Here is a 17,517-nt window from a genome sequence, read left to right on the forward strand (position 1 = left end):
AGTAGATTTCAAAGCAAGGAGATAGAGGTACAGCGCCCTCAGTGGCACTATATAGTACTTCCAGCCATGACACAGGTCCTGGATTGGCCTGTAGACTAGCTCTTGCTCTTCTTCTGTCTGTGCAGGGAACAGATGTTTGGGGCTCAGAAAAAAGCCACCCTAGATCACCTGATACAGCACTTACATGACAGCCTTTAGTTTAAATAGTGGTTTGGCCTTGTCTATTTTTCTTATATTAAAATCAGAAATGTTAACTGAATGCATGGAATATTCTAAAGGGAATATCTGGATAGTGTGTATTTTAATCATGAGTTACTTATGTTAGACAGTTGAAGAATTAATATTTACTTTTAAAAATATTTGGCTCTTTGGGGAGGTAATCTAATGATGTTGACATGTTTAGAGATGAAAATGCAATTCAAGAAAATTTGTGTTGAGTTACATTTTCTTCTAGCCTCTTGAAAATTTATGATTGTAGCAGTGGTCTTATATTCTCTTACAGTCGAATGCCCCATTTATTCACTAAGGATATAGCTCTTGTGCAGCAGCTTTTTGAAGCCCTATGTAAGGTAGGGAAACACCCAGCTAGTTTATGCTTTCCATTTGGATCCTGACCTGGAAACCTGACAGGGAGGGAAACACTATTTTTTATCATATTTATAGGAAGAGCCTGAGACTCGGCTTGCTATTCAAGAAGCATTATCTATGATGGTTGGAGCTTATAGTACTTTGGAGGGAGCACAGCGAACTCTCATGGAGGCACTTGTGGCTTCGTACTTAATAAAGGTAGGTCCATTTGTGTGAACTGTGATGGTTGGTGATAGAGATATTGTACATTTTTAAGAACAAAATTTGAATTACTTTTCTTCTTAACTATCTTGACAAGAGGAATATTTGCTTTCACTTGGACTGTGATTTATGATTGATTTTTAATTCTTAATGATGAGAATCTGGCTTAGGGATAGAAGAGAGATGATATTCTTTTTTTTTTTTAATTTTACTTAAATTCAGTTAACATGTAATGTATTATTGGTTTCAGAGGTAGAGGTCAATCAATGATTCATCAGTCTTATATAATACCCAGCGCTCATTACAAGGAGTGGTGATATTCTGAGGTTTTATGTCTAAAGCCTTTCATGTTGGGAAGTGTTCTTGATGTTGTGTCCTTCAAGTTGGAAGTCTTTTGTCTTAACCTGGTAGCTGAACACCACAGTCCATTAGGGTGGTGTTCTCCAGCCAACACCAGGGGAAAAGCAAAAGGAAAAAAAAGACAAATTTTATACCTTAAAATGGAGTCCGTAGGAAGTAAGCCAGCACTATCATATGTAGTCTTCTTCCTTCTAGATCTTTTTATTGCCTATCATGGGAGTTTGTAGAAAATTTTGAGTATCTATATATACATCTGTATATATAGTATGTAATGTACAGTATAAAGTAATATGTATTTGCTATAGTCAGTTCTTTGTCTTCCATTTCTAGGAGTAGGAAGAGAGAGATTAGAAGAAGGAATGATGTCGAAAAGTATTGGTACAATTAATATTTAGTTGTCCTACTGAAATTTGGCTGATGTATTTATTACACTGATATCAAGGGAATTACTAAAGGTTCAAAAGGGTATCTGGTTTCTATTGAAATATGACAGGATTACTGTGTACACTCAGGAAAATTGTTAAATAGATGAGTTCCATTGTCAGAAGTTCCTGTATGTGGTTCATAGTCATATAGCATCCAGTGCACATGGTTCATTGTCCTATACCATGGGCAAAGAAGTGTAGGGTTATTTGGAAGCTCATTAGAATAGAATACCTAATTTTTTTCCCTAGGTACAAGGAGATGTGATGCTTGTATATTGCATGTGGGTGCTGGTTATACATATGCAGATCTAATCATGTAGCAATATTATTAAACCAAAGCTAATTTGTCTTTTCTCAGACTACATTTTTTTTAAAAAGATTTATTTATTTATTCATGAGAGACACACAAAGAGAGAGAGAGAGAGAGAACGGCAGAGACAGGCAGAGGGAGAAGCAGGCTCCATGCAGGGAGCCCAATGTGGGACTCAGTCCCAGATCCCGGGATCATGACCTGAGCCAAAGGCAGGCGCCCAACTGTTGAGCCACCCAGGCATCCCTTTTCTCAGACTACATTTAAAGCAACTAGACTCTAGGCTAAATCACATTAACTAGTCCTTAGTATCATTGCTCTTTATTACAACTCAAGGAATGCTTAAAGAGCAGGAATACCTCAGTGAATAGCACAGTATCTATTATTTAATATCCCTCTCCTCTCACTGTGTTAGGTTTGTGACTAGGGGAATGACTCGAGGGGAAGGTGCATGAGAAAAAGGCTTTTCAGAATAAAGATTCTTCAGCTGCTTCTTTGGTTGAACTTTGTATTCATAGATTAGTTTATTAATCTGTTTAGGTGAACTGAATATACTCATGTAGTTGAAACTCCTTTGGAGTCAGTTTAAACTAGAGCTAATTTGAAAAGCGTGGAGATAGGTTGCTTCCAATGTGTAGAGATTCCAAGTAACCTGTTTGTGTTCCCTGCCTCATATCTTCATTTCATTCACATGACTGACGGTTTGAGAGTTGGGGAACCAGATGCTGTTCACAATGACCATGGCCCCAAAGCTGGGCTGAGGATGTGCGCGTATAGAGACTCTCTGGCTGTGGCCTTTGTGGGTCTTCCTGCTTTACTCAGAAGGGCCTTTTAGCTCAGAAAAGTACTTTTTAAAAGTCACTGTCCCAGAGACTTTTAAACAACTTGAGTAAAGATTTCCAAGTGATTTGTCTTGATTTTATTTACTTCAATATACTTCTTAAAAATAACGGCTTCAGTTTTGATTGTTTACAACTAAGATGGCATACTTGACTGGAATGAACTGTTAGTAATTGGATTCTTCTCCTTTTTTTAACATCTGTATGTGTTTGTGTGTGTTGTTTATGTGTCAAATAGCCTGAGGTTCAAGTTCGACAGGTGGCTGTGAAGTTTGCTAGTACGGTGTTTCCCTCAGATCACATACCTTCCAGATACTTGCTCTTACTAGCTGCAGGGGATCCGTAAGTTTCAAAAGCTCTTTGTTTGAACTTGGGCTCATTTTAAATTATTTGAAAATTACTAAAATTTGTATTGCTTTCATTATCACTCTATGGAATTTAGAAGCAGTTTGTTCAAGAGTCAAAAAAATATGACCCTTGACATGGCACAGAGCTGTAGTTATACCCTATCTTGTTTATTTCTGTGGGTAAATTTTAAAGATGCAAGCCACGTCACTTCCAATCTCAAGACATTTCCAAAAAGAAGTTGTCTCTTATAATATATTTTATGACTCTCTGCTTCGATAGCCAAGAATATGATTAAGACATTTTCTCAGATTCCAAGCTGTCAAATAAAATGACTGTTCTTAATCATCAAACAATCTTTCTGCCGTTATTGTGATTTATTTTTTATTCTGATTTGTCTTTCTGTAAGACGGGAAGAAGTTCATGGAGAAGCACAGCGAGTATTAAGGTGTCTTCCTGGTAGAAACAAAAAAGAAAGTGCTTCTAAGCAGATGCCTTCTTTCCCAGAAATGGTGTATTATATCCAAGAAAAGGTATGGCATTCAACCTCAGGTAATTAGTTTGGGTCATATAACGAATGATGAAAATAAACATGAATGTTTTTAGGTGACACCTTTAAAATGTTATCACAATGTTGAGTTGTAGTAAGGTTTCTAACCACGGTAGTATTTATACTAAGTGAGAGGAAGAAAATACAAAACGAAGAGAAAAATGTAATTCTCAAAATCGATCTGTTTTGCCCCAAGCTGAATTACTTAAATTCCCTTTATGCTCCTCAACATTTTGGTTGGGTTTAAAATGGGTTTAAAGATTTTCTCCATGGTATGGCATGCTGAAAAATGCCTGCTTTTTTAAAAAACACATATTTTTAAGGATATTGTTTAGAACCTATAAGTTTAAGGATGCTTGAGGGAACAGTTTAGATTTTTTCCATTGTGATCACAAGAAACATCGCATCTGCTATTTTGAAGCATCCTGTGTCTGTGCAGTTCTCTCTGCTGGTAGGTCAGACAGACTGCCCTGACCCCCCAGTCCTGATCCTGTCCCACTTTTTTTTTTTTTCTGTCCCACTTTTTATGTCAGTGTTTTTTTTTTAGTATGCTGGTGGTCCTAGCTTTTCATTTAGATAGGCATCTTGAGGGATTTGGAGGTCAGGACTAAGTAGCTGTGCTTTTTTTCTCTGAGGCATAGTCATGTTTGTGGTCAGAAGATGCTTCTGTGCTCCTGTTTTCCTTTTGCCTCTGTTGTAATGAAAATAACTGGCATGCAGTGGCCTGAGGTGACTGTGTTAGTAGTAGATGCCTAGAGCAGGCTTATTTATTTTTAAGATTTATTTATTTATTGGAGAGAGAGAGAGAGAGAGTGCAAAGGTGTATGTGTGCCCAGGGCGAGGGGGCAGTGGGAGAGGGAGAGAGAGAATCTCAAGTGGACTTCCTCTGAGCGTAGAATGTGACTCAGGGCTCAGTCTCATGTCCATGAGATCATGACCTGAGTTGAAACCAAGAGTCGGATTCTTGGTTCAACTGACTCTCAACCCCCTGAGCCAATCAGGTTTATTCTTTTTTTTTTTTTTTTTTAAGATTTTATTTATTTGAGAAATAGTGACAGAAATAGCAAGAGAGACCATGAACGGGGAGGGGAGGGAGAAACAGGTTCCCCAGTGAGTAGGGAGCCCAGTGCAGGGCTCCATCCTAGGACTCTGGGATCATGACCTGAGCTGAAAGTAGATGCCAAACCAACTGAGCCACTCAGATGTCCCTTATTTTTTTTAAACAAGCCAGTAAAAACAGGAAGGGGAAAAAGCACCATACCTGTCATTTAGGGTTTGAGGGACATATGCAATCAGTATGATTGGTGGAAAAATATTTTGATTAGAAAAAAAAAAACAGTAGCAAACAGTAATATCGTTAGAAATGCAGTTATTTTTGAATTGAGGAAGGGCACACATGCTCTTTCTTTTAGTAATGTGTTTGTTTTCGGCTTATTTTTATTAGGCTTCCCATCGAATGAAAACTCCAGCTAAGTACATGACTGGGACCACTGTCCTTCCATTTAACCCAGCAGCCTTTGGAGAGGTAGGACTTGGACCTATTCCTGTTTTGCTCTCTAAACATTGTAAAAGATAATGTTACATCCAAAGAGATGTCTGAATTTTTTTTGTGTTCTCAGTAAACCCATATTGTGATGTCATTGTCCTTCACCAGATTGTTTATTAGAAAAACAGTTGTTGGTAATTGCTATTATTTTAATTTGTAGTGAAGTCTGTAAATGTATTTGTCTCAGTGAGATTCTCTTTGTGGAAGAACTGGGTGTTCCGCATTGATTACTATTGTGATTTTATAGCAAATTAGATTTGAATTTTTTTTTTTAAGATTTTATTTATTTATTCATGAGAGACAGAGAGAGAGATAGGCAGAGACACAGGCAGAGGGAGAAGCAGGCTCCATGCAGGGAGCCTGATGCAGGACTCAATCCTGAGACTCCAGGATCACACCCTGGGTCAAAGGCAGGCACCAAACTGCTGAGCCACCCAGGGATCCGTCCCCCCCCCCTTTAAAGATTGATTGATTGATTGATTTTTAAAGATTTTATTTATTCACGAGAGACACAGAGAGAGAGCAAGAGAGGCAGAGACACAGGCAGAGGGAGAAGCAGGCTCCATGCAGGGAGCCTGACACGGAGCTCGATCCCGGGACTCCAGGATCATGCTGAAGGCAGGCGCTAAACCTGCTGAGCTGAAGGCAGGCGCTAAACCCGCTGAGCCACCCAGAGGTCCCCCTTTTTTTAGATTTAAAGCCAATGCTATGTTGAAGTTGTTTGGATTATCTGTTGTTTAGGTGGTTGACTTGTACTACTCAAATGACAAGAGGTAATCTTGTTCAGAGTGAGTAAGAGTACCTGCAATGGAATTACTACCTATTTTAACTGTCAAGAAGGAGCTTCAAGAGGACTGCTTGGTAGCCAGTTTATATCAGAGGTTTTTATGGTGTTGTCTTGACTCTTCTTTAGATGATTTGAATCCATTTTCTCAAATCCTTATGTTGGTGGATATTAAATATGACTGGAATTTCACAGGAACAGATGATTGGCTCCAGGATTCTGTGTGTGTGCGTGTATGTGAGTGCAGGGGTGGGGGGCAGAGGGAGAGAGTCTTCAGCAGACTACCTCCCTGAACATGTAGCCCGACGCCTGGCTCCATCTCATGGCCCTGAGATCACGACTTGATCTGAAATGAGTTGGAGGCTGAATAGGCTGAGCCACTCAGGCGTCCCTGTAATTGTTTAGACTTTAAAAGTTGAGTTTGCATTTTAACTCCATTAAACTCCACTAAAAACACTCTGGATTTATAAAAGCTTGTTATGTAAATCGTGCTCCATTATGGTAATTTCAGTTAACATCCTGAGTCATATTTTCCAGCTTTTGTGAGAATTTGTTGAATAGCTTTATGAGGGAGGACGGGGGAATGAAAATGGGAGACCGTCACGTTAAAGAGCACCCTCCCACACTGATTTCTTTAGGAGCTTGTCTGGTATCTTCCTTCTGCTTTCAGATAGTCCTGTACTTGCGCATGTGCCTAGCGCACAGTGCAGGAGTGGTGCCCACCTCCCAGAGTTTGGCTGACATGCAAGACCACGCCCCAGCCATTGGTCGCTACATACGGACTTTGATGTCAGGCAGCCAGGTGACATCCTCATCATCCTCTTCCAAGAGTGGAGAAACCAACCCTGTTCAGATCTACATTGGCCTGCTTCAGCAGCTGCTGGCAGGTGTTGGAGGTAGGAGGTCCTGCTGCTGAGGACAGATGTTAAAGCACTTAAGCAAAAATCTAATTTTAAACTCAGCTAAGAGTTTATAGCAAAATTATTGTCTACCTTCACTACTGTAACTGAACGTTATTAGTCTTTGTTTCTTTTCTAAACTTATTTGCTTCATTCTTGATAGACTCTATTACTCTTCTTGGAAAGAAATGCTAACAATAGAGAATGTTTTACTTTGGAAATGGGTGGGAAGAACAGGGCATCTTTTTATAGATACTGAGTCCGTAAATTTGCTGTATTGGATCACATACTACATTTAAGTTGATTTTTGTTTTGTGGAACTGGGGAATGCCTCATAAAGCAGTATTCTTATACTTTAAAGGAATTTAGTGAGCTCTGTGTTTATCACTTGTCTTGAAGCAAAAATGGTTGTGAATTCTTTCTTACTTAGGTTTGCCAGTCATGTACTGTCTATTGGAAGCTGTCTCTGTGTATCCAGAAAAACTGGCTGCGAAATTTGTAGACAAAACAGAATGGATAAAGGTACATCCTATGCATGTATATTTCTCTTTGATTCTGTGTATTTTACTTTAGCCTTATAATTTGTTTCTCTACTAGTGTTGCTATGACCTTTCCTGCCTTTAGGTCATCTTGAAAACTCTTCTCAAATACTTCCTGGAAACATGTAGGTCAGTGTATCTCAGTGATCCATCTACATGACAGGGAGAGATGCACTGAGAATCACATAAGGGAAAAAAAATATATATTCTGTTAGAGTTATAAAAATAGGTTTGTGTAAAAAAAATATGTAAACTGTCACCCACCTATCCAAATCTCCCAACTTCCTACCCCTTCCTCTCTCACTTGACAAACATGTAAGTCATCACTTATTTATAGATGGTGTACTTTGTAGAGTTTATTTATGCATATACACACAAACTAAAATAAGCATTTTAAAATTTTTCTTCCTTCTTTTACATGAAAGTGCATAGTTTTCAGTTTTATTTATTTTTTCAAGTTTTATTGTTTCAAGTTTTTTTTAAAATTCTAGTTGGTTAAAAAAATTCTAGTTGGTTAACATATAGTTGTAATTTTATTATTTTAATGTTTCATGTTTTAATTTAGCTTCTCACACTGTTTTGTACTTTCACTTAATATGAGAATGTGGAGGTATTTTATAGAACTATAGAAAGAACATCCTCTTTTACAACTTCATTTTTTTCCATTGTATTAATATGCCATAATTTATTCTAGAACCTTAGTGATGGTCATTTAGGGTGCCTTCACTCTGCTGCAATGAACAATCTATCATTTTGAATATAAGGAGGTATATTTTTTAGATGGATTCCCCAGAAGTGGAATTGAGGACATAGACTTTTGCAATTTTGATAGATAGTACACATCCTCCAGTACCAATTTACACTCCCACCAGCCACATAGGAGAGTGTTCTTGTCTCGTGGTCACACCAAAAGCATTGCCAGGTTTAGCAAATAAAAATACAAGGTTCTCAGTTAAATTTGAATTTCACATAAACAATGAAAAATTTTTTTAGTACCAACATGGCTCATACAGTTTCATATACCTCTTGGGCTGTATAAAGCAGTTCTTTTTGGAAAATGGAACTTGAATTATGGTAAAATGTACAGATTATCTCTTAGTGTGAAAGCATAAATGTAATATATCCAGAGGTGTGAGTTTTGTGCTTTTCTGGAATATCTAGTCTCATGCAATTGCTTCTGGTTTCAAAAGGATTTTTTATTCCTTATGAGTATTTGCTGAGTGTAAAATGATCTGAGAATTTTTGACTTTTGATCATGTAGATCAGGGGTCATCAAACTATGGTCCCTGTACTGAATTTGCTTTGCCTCCTGTTTTTGTAGGGCCTGCAAGCTAAGAATGGTTTTCACGTTTTTTAAATGGTTGAAAAAAAAATCAAAAGATGAATAACATTATCTGACAAAAGAATGATAGTTCCAAATTGGAACACAGATAACTCCCTTTATTTCTGGATTGTCTGTGGCTGCTTTTGCACTACAGTGGCAGAATGGAGTTGTTGCAGCAGAGACTGTGTGGCCTACAAAGCCTGGTTAGCCGTTTACAGAAAACATTTATTAACCTCTGTTTTAGTCATCTGTATTAATTCTGTCCTGTGTTTTGTGTTTTTGATGAAAATGCATAGAAGCTTTTGGCGTATAATTCAGCTTTTATTTTATTTTGAAATCACTTATTGTGCTCCTTTTTCACAGATATCAATAGATTGAACAATACAGTGTATCATTTATTCTTTTAATTTTAAATGTCAGATGTTGTCAGTAGGAAGATGATTGTAGATCACGTGTATATTTATTTCTCTACACCACTCAGAGTCTGATGAATAGCAGTAAAGAAGAGATGCGTGAACTGGCAGCCTTGTTTTATTCTGTGGTGGTATCTACGGTGTCGGGAAATGAGCTGAAGTCAATGATAGAACAGCTTATAAAGACCACAAAAGACAATCATGTATGTTATCAGTTTTGTCTTCATTCTTTTTTATGGGAGATGGTAGAGCTTTCCCAAAAAGCATCTGATACGTGTTCTCATTTCTAAAAGGAGCTTCTATGATTGTGAAGAATATTTTTTTTTAATTTTTTTTTTAATTTTTTATTTATTTATGATAGTCACAGAGAGAGAGAGAGAGAGGCAGAGACACAGGCGGAGGGAGAAGCAGGCTCCATGCACCGGGAGCCTGATGTGGGATTCGATCCCGGGTCTCCAGGATCGCGCCCTGGGCCAAAGGCAGGCGCCAAACCGCTGCGCCACCCAGGGATCCCGATTGTGAAGAATAAGTGAGATTGATAATACATGGATTCGTTCAGTCCAGTAAACAAATTTGAGTGCCTTGTATCTGACAGGCACTGTGGCGGGTGCTAGGAGTACAGCAGGGAGCACATACCCAGTACTCCCAGGTGCTGAAATCCTAGTTCCTTCCTCCTTCCCCATTTCCTTCCACCTATCATCGTGCCTGTTCTGTCAGGAAACCCGTGCTTTCAAGTATTCAAACTTCCTCTTTGTGTTTTGAGGTTTTAACAATTAGAAATCGTATCTGGGGATCCCTGGGTGGCGCAGCGGTTTGGCGCCTGCCTTTGGCCCAGGGCGCGATCCTGGAGACCCGGGATCGAATCCCACATCAGGCTCCCGGTGCATGGAGCCTGCTTCTCCCTCCGCCTGTGTCTCTGCCTCTCTCTCTCTCTCTGTGACTATCATAAATAAATAAAAAATTAAAAAAAAAAATTTAAAAGAAATCGTATCTGCTCATTGTATTTCACTGGCAGTGGGGAGAAATTATGCTTGAAAATTATGGTAGTGTAGTTACATAAGTGCTCCAAGCTAGAAGAAAGCATGGGGTGCTACAGGGAGCACGCAGAAGAGTCACTTCACCCAGACGTGCAGTGGGTGTCGGGTTAGGGGATGACTGGAAGCGAATCAAGACTCTACTTGCCTTCTCGGAATTCTTGAGTGTTAGAAACTCCAGGTTTGTTAACATTCAGTAGAACCTCAAATGATCGTTTTGTTCTCTGGCCTTACGTTTTATTGGCGAGATGGCTGTAATAAACAGTTATTTCAGTGCATTCTTGCATATGTGAGAGAGTGACAGCTATCTTGTGGTTAAATTCAGAGCCCAGAGATACAGCACGGATCCTTGCTTGCATTGGGATTCACGGTAGGAAGATACTTGGCCAAAAAGAAAATGAGAATGGCAGAGCAACAAGACCTGGAGACAGATGCCGATTTCCTGCCGGAACAAGAGGCGCTCATTCAGAATGCCACGGAAACGATAGGTATGTCATGTGTCACGTGCTCATGCTGACTTGGATGCCATAGTTTCTGAGTTAGGTTAAAATTTATTACAGCGTTTCAGTTTCTTTTGACAGCATTACACTTTAAAGGCACAAGTCTTTGCAGAAAACCTTGCTTGATGGTGGATGTGTGTTTTTAATAACAGTGGAAGTACTCTAGTTTTTCTGTACGTTTTTTTCCTGTGGGTTCTGGTACAGCAGATGATCGCATTATGGGAAAAAACATAAACGTTTACAAGCGGACAGTGCTGTATGCCTTGTTTCCATGTTTTATTACTGAGTGGAATGTTAACAAATTATCAACTAGAAGGAAATGTAGACTTTGATTTCATTTTACCACCTTGAAAACAGTCTGGAGTTCCTTGCCCTTAGCCCTGGGCCCCAAGAACAATAGTGTATTCCTCTCAGTTTTGTCTCACTGTGCTCACAGGCTCGTTTTTGGACAGTACGTCGCCCCTCCTGGCAATTGCTGCCTGTACAGCCCTGGGTGAAATCGGCAGAAACGGCCCCCTCCCGATCCCCAGTGAGGGATCTGGCTTCACCAAATTGCATCTTGTAGAAAGTTTACTGAATAGAATACCTTCCAGTAAAGAGACAAATAAGGTAGGTCTCTCTTCTTTCCCCTTTCTTTCTGAAATTCTTGTGCTTCATAGATACATAAATGAACAAATACACAGTCGTAATGAGGACACATGACAGTGCAGCTGGAAGAAGGGCTTAATGTAAAAAAAAGACTGAGAGAGTCTAGGCGACTATTTAGTTTTGAGTTAGGGGTGATTTTTTTTTTTTAGATTTATTTATTTATTCACGAGAGACACAGAGAGAGGGAGGCCGAGACACAGGCAGAGGGAGAAGCAGGCTCTTCGCCGGGAGCCCGATATGGGACTCAATCCCAGATTCCGGAATCACACCCAGACCCAAAGGCAGATGTTCAACTGCTGAGCCACCCAGGTGTCCCGATTTAGGGGTGATTTGTACGACTTCTGCACATGCAGCATTTGGGCCAGTGGCTCCAGTTTAGGCCCACAGCGTTAGGATTTGGTAAGGAACTAGCTGCATGAGGTAATTAATTCTTCTTTCATGCGAAAAATGGATAGTAAAGTGTTAAATAGTTTTTACCACTTTTGTAATTTTAGACCAAATCTAAATCTTAACCTCTGATAGTGAATTTGGTTTTAAGAAGTCTGGGTGTTAGTAAGCTGTGTGAGTAATACCTGAGAAGGACATTTATCAGTTTTTAGTTTCCAGTAAACATTTTTGTAAACTAAGACATATTTGTGATCAGAGTACCTCAGTGTTGAATTATAACATGATTTAATGAGCAGATAAGTCAGTTTACTGTAAGGTTAATAAACACATAATCTTATTTTTGATCTAGCAAATATTTTAAATTTCTAAGGAATATCACACTGTAGTTTTTGTTAGCTATTATTAATTAATTAGTGATTACCAACCATTGTTGAGCACTTGTAATGTGTCAGGTGTATGCTAGATGCTTCCCATACATTTATTGAATTCTCCAGGACTAGTGAAGTAGGTACAGTTGTCATCTCTGTTTTCCTGGAGGAGGAAACACAGTCACAGAGAGGTGGAGAAAATTGCCTAAGGTCATATACCTTTAAAGGCTGCTAACATGGTTAAGGTCTGATTTGATCTTAGGTCCTGTCCTCTGGCCCAGAATCTACATTTATAAATAGTTTGAAGGGTAATAAACCTGGTTAAAGGCTTTCTTCTTTCTTCTTTTGCAACCACGGATCTTTAGTGAACTCAGTTTTATGTCTTTTTACCTCTAATGTCTTAGAGATGTAATTCTGTAAAATTAGATCCTTTAAAAAAAAACTTACATGCATAAGTGCTTTAGACAGACTGCCCTCCCTGTCATCTCATTTTGGAAACACTGTTCTGGGATAAAACTGTTACATACTTTGTTTAAAAAAAAATTACTGGTTTTCTAGATGAAAGAACGAGCAATCCAAACATTGGGATATTTTCCAGTTGGGGATGGAGATTTTCCTCACCAGAAACTCCTCTTGCAAGGTCTGATGGATTCTGTGGAGGTATTTATATTGCTATCTGATTGTTAGTTATTCAAATAAAAGATATTTTTTAGCTGGAGTTTTGGATGCTGTGAGATTTTATTTTATATTTTATTTTTAAAAGATATTTTCATCTATTTGAGGGAAGAAGAGAGCAGGAGTGGGGGTGGGCAGGAGAAAGAGAGGGAGAAGCAGACTCGTCACTGAGCAGGGAGCCTGATGGAGAACTTGATCCCAGGACCCTGAGATCACAACCTGAGCCAAAGGCAGACGCTTAACTGCTTAACCAACCCAGGCGCCCCTTCATGCTGTGAGATTTTAAATTAAGCCTTTATGCATTTATTCACCATGTACTTACTGAGTACCAGCCTTGGGCTTATACTACTTTGGTAGGCAGAGCATTGACTAAATCATGTATGTGGGAAAGTCCTTGCCTTTTAGTTTTTGAGTAAAACCCAGTGCAATATGGGTAGAAGTGGAGACTCACCTCGTCAGCTAAGTGTGGGAAGTGGGTGCTGGTATTCCAGTTGTTCTTGAGTCAGGTGGCCAAGCTTCTGTCATCTGGAAAATTTTTATAGTAGTTGGGAAGACCTACAAGCAGGCAATTGCTAGCTTTGTGTCATAAGTCTTAACATGACCTGATGTAGCCCCTCATCTAGGCTTGATTCTCATTACTTGCTCACATTTTTGTACACCAGCCTCTTTGTCCTTCTTTGCTTTGAGATTTTGAAAGATGAATACTTCATTTTTGGGGTTGCTATTGATCCCTTTGAACTAGAGTAGACTCTTTAGATATTGAACTCTCATGATTCTCCATACTTTTTCTTCACAGCATTTGTCACAGTTTCTAATTGCCCACTAGACTGAAGGCAAAGTCTGTTTTGATCTTCACTATGAAGCAAGTGCCTTGCAGTGTGATTGGTAGTAGGAAGACCTTAGTAAATGTGGGAAGAATAACTGAAGGAAAAGACATTTACATGTAAGGGAGTAGGCTCACAGAGGAGGGTGTGAGTGCTGCTGTCTGGGAGGCTTGGTATACAGGTTTTTGGAGGCAAGGTTGCTACTGGGCCTGCAAGGATGGGCAGGAGGCAGGAAGCAGGTTGGGCTTGAGAACTAAGGCCTCTGAGTGACAGAGCCAATGTTAGGATCCAGGTCTTAAGGATCCTAATCTAGTATTTTTAATGTGAATTAAAATTTTTTATTATTATTATTTTTTTAATGTGAATTTTTAAAAGAATAAACTATACCCACATAAGGTTCTCCCCAGTGTCATTGGCATCGTAACCACTTGGGGAAAAGCTTAAGGTGTCTGCTTTCTTTTCTTTTCTTTTCTTTCTTTCTTTCTTTCTTTCTTTCTTTCTTTCTTTCTTTCTTTCTTTCTTTCTTCCTTTTTTAATTTTTATTTATTTATGATAGTCACACACACACACATAGAGAGAGAGAGAGAGGCAGAGACACAGGCAGAGGGAGAAGCAGGCTCCATGCACCGGGAGCCCAACATGGGATTCGATCCCGGGTCTCCAGGATCGCGCCCTGGGCCAAAGGCAGGTGCCAAACCTCTGCGTCACCCAGGGATCCCTCTTTCTTTCTTTCTTAGAAAGAGAATGCATGTGTGTGCACGCAATGAGGGAGAAAGAGAATATTAAGCAGGCTCCATGCTCAGCAGTCTCTCTCTCTCTAAAAAAATGAATGAATGAATGAATGAATGAGTAGTTTGTATTGTTAAGTTGCTGTTGAAGCTGTTTTTTAAGAGTTTGGAAGTACAGAGATCCATGAAGACCTAGAAACATGATGGAGAGATTAAAGGATAAAAATGGGAAAAAGGAATCAGAAGCAAAATGTATTCACAGTAATCTAGGACAAATTATCATGGAAAATTTCAAATATTCACAAAAGTAGACATAATAGTAATATAATCCCTCAGTTACCTGTTTTTATTTCATCTGTTGATCCTTTATTTTTGGAATATTTGAAGCAAAGTCTAGGTATCATGTCATTCAGAAATGGAGTTTTGTTTTTGTTTATAATGCCAGTTATGTTATTAGTAACAATGGGAAACTTTTGAAAATAGGCACGTTGATTGATTCCTTAGTATAGGATCCTCTATGTAGACACACCTTTTCTCTGCTTAGAGTTGCCAAAGAAGCTTTTGACCAGGGAAACTGTAGTACTGAAGAAGCCCTGAAATTCTATTTCCTCAGAGTAGGAAGCATCTGGTATCAGCATGTGACACCTCATCGAGATGAGAACATTTGGTTGATTGAGCTTAGGAATGGCTGGCTACACCATGGTCGGTGCTTGGTAGATTCTCCCAGAGGTCACTCTTCCCATGCTCCTCGTGGGGACTCTCTGATCTTCAGTCTCTTCTTACTCCCCATATTCTTGGTTGTTTTCCAGTTTATAGTAAACAGAGAACGAGGCCAAAGGGAACTAAAACCGGTCCAATTCCACGTTGAGTCAGTGATTCATGCTTTTGAAATGTGTTAAAATTTTTCTTTTCTTTTCTTTTTTCTTTCTTTCTTTCTTTCTTTCTTTCTTTCTTTCTTTCTTTCTTTTTTCTCTTTTCTCTTTTCTTTTCTCTTTTTTTCTCTTTTCTCTTTTCTTTTCTTTTTAGAAGATTTTATGTATTTGAGAGAGCTCATGAATTGGGTGGGAGCAGCAGATTCCTCGCTGAGCAGGGAGCCCAACCTGGGGCTGCATCCCAGGACCCTGGGTCATGACCTGAGCTGAAGGCAGATGTTTGACTGAGCCACCCAGGCACCCCAATGTGTCAAAATTTCTAAACCAAATTAAAAAAATTGAGGGGCGCCTGGATGGCACCAACTCTTGATTTTGGCTCAGGTCATGATCTCAGGGTCGTGAGATTGAGGTCCCGTGTCAGGCTCTGTGCTGGGTGTGGAGCCTGCTTAAGATTCTCTTTCTCCTTCTGCCTCTCTCCTCCCCAGCTTGCTCGCTTTCTCTCTCTCTTTAAAAAAAATTATTAAAAATTTGATAATATAGTATATAGTATATATACTATATTCTGTACTATATAGAATTTTCTTAATGTTTGATTTTTGAAACAGTTTCAAACTTACAGTGCAGTTGTGAGAATAATCCGAGCTCCTGTTCTTGTTTGGATTATTAACTTGTATTGAAGCTATCTAGCTCTCCATTTATCTCTGTACTTCTACACTCTTTAATCCAGAGATGCCAGATTTTACCATTTTACCATATTCTCTCTCTTTTTGAAACCAGTGTAGAGTAACTTGCAGACACTGTGTAATTTCACAGTGCACAGAGGAGGTGGTAATAAGTCATAGTGCCTGCTGTTTACTGTACTGTGACTGCACACCTCATGTCCGCTAGAAGCTTTATGTAGAAGCTTTACCTCATTTCCTTCTTATGGCCTGACGAGGTGGGCTGTGGTGTCATGCTTACCTTACAGAGTTGAGGCTATTTAATAAAGTGTATGTAGCTGGTGACAGATTAGAATTTGCCCTGAGATCTGTGTGGCTTCCCAGTCCATGACTTTTTCCTCCAGAGATTAAAAATCCCTGCTCCGTGGTTCTCTGCTGAGGGTGAAGAGGGCAACGTGGGGTGGGAAGAAGATTCTTATTTCCACCCCTCGCCTGCCCTCTGAGCCACCACCTTAGGGGAAAACAATCTAGACAAGAGTCAAAAAACACAGCATGTTGACAGACAGGATCTTAAACAGCTTTTTTTGTGGAAATGGCTGTTTTTGGGAAATGTTCTCTTCAATTCATGGCTTCTGTTTCCGTTGTTGCAGGCCAAGCAGATAGAACTGCAGTTCACTATTGGCGAAGCCATTACCAGCGCTGCAATAGGAACCAGCTCCGTGGCTGCCCGGGATGCCTGGCTGGTGACTGAAGAAGAATATACGCCCCCTGCTGGTACCACATGCTCAGCTAATCCTTTCATAATCCTCAAGTAGCCCTTTCAGATCTTGGTACCACATTTGAAGCAAAAAACAAAATTTATGTGTTCCATTTTAACTCTTTTTCGAATATTTGTACATGCCTTATCAGTTTGGTTCAGCCAAGCGAAATAGTTGGTTTAAGGAGAGTGAACATAGAATAATGAATGAGAACTTTTTTTTTTTAGTTCTTCGGAAGCAAAGAGGGAGTTCTAGGTATTATCTTCAAACTTGTACTCTTTTCTGGAGGACTGGTATATTTAGCCAGTTTCGGAAGTCAAGGCAGAGTTACATTTCCACGTTATGTGTCCCTCAGTCCTTTATCACATAGTGAAACCTTGGGATGTTTTGCTCGTGCTCCTTATACCTCTGCACTGCAGGTGCACTGGTTCTTAGCGACCCAACGGGTGAGGGAGTGTGTGGCTTCAGGCCCCTTGTTAGAGATCCTGGGATTTCACAGGTCTTGTGGTTTTGAAATGGATGATTATCTGTCCTTCAGCAACATAAACACTGTAGTCATTTAGATTTGAATATGATCTCCATTGTTGTATTGAGTAAATATAGAGGAAAATTTAATATTTCAGGATATTTTAGTCATTTAATTGTTGCTTATCATTCCTTTCTTCCCCCCAGGAGCCAAAGTGAATGATGTGGTCCCCTGGGTGTTGGATGTGATTTTAAATAAACATATCATCAGCCCGAACCCACATGTGAGGCAAGCGGCCTGCATCTGGCTCCTTTCCCTTGTGAGGAAGCTAAGTACCCATAAAGAAGTGAAGGTAAGCCATGCTAGAAATGTGCTCAGCACTGCTGGAAATCAGTTTTGAAATATTATAATGAAAAGGTGGTAGGAAGGAAAGTGTTTGAAGGTGAGGGCCAGTGCTGGTAGTGAAGGCCATTAA

The 17,517-nt window shown here is 39.5% G+C and overlaps 1 protein-coding gene across 14 annotated transcripts in view; it reads left to right on the plus strand.

The window, feature by feature from the left end:
- ECPAS (Ecm29 proteasome adaptor and scaffold) overlaps positions 1-17,517 on the plus strand; it is a 101,196-nt gene that overhangs the window by 52,330 nt on the left and 31,349 nt on the right. For all 14 annotated transcript variants that reach the window (XM_072727693.1, XM_072727679.1, XM_072727688.1 and 11 more), the window contains 13 exons: positions 503-569; positions 664-786; positions 2,962-3,065; positions 3,478-3,601; positions 5,063-5,143; positions 6,619-6,844; positions 7,278-7,369; positions 9,192-9,326; positions 10,483-10,645; positions 11,094-11,266; positions 12,619-12,720; positions 16,469-16,592; positions 17,249-17,394. In XM_072727693.1, coding sequence (XP_072583794.1) covers positions 503-569; positions 664-786; positions 2,962-3,065; positions 3,478-3,601; positions 5,063-5,143; positions 6,619-6,844; positions 7,278-7,369; positions 9,192-9,326; positions 10,483-10,645; positions 11,094-11,266; positions 12,619-12,720; positions 16,469-16,592; positions 17,249-17,394 — 1,660 coding nt within the window. The remainder of the gene's footprint in view (positions 1-502; positions 570-663; positions 787-2,961; positions 3,066-3,477; positions 3,602-5,062; positions 5,144-6,618; positions 6,845-7,277; positions 7,370-9,191; positions 9,327-10,482; positions 10,646-11,093; positions 11,267-12,618; positions 12,721-16,468; positions 16,593-17,248; positions 17,395-17,517) is intronic.

Source organism: Vulpes vulpes, chromosome 12, assembly GCF_048418805.1.
Source record: "Vulpes vulpes isolate BD-2025 chromosome 12, VulVul3, whole genome shotgun sequence".
Lineage (NCBI taxonomy): Eukaryota > Metazoa > Chordata > Mammalia > Carnivora > Canidae > Vulpes > Vulpes vulpes.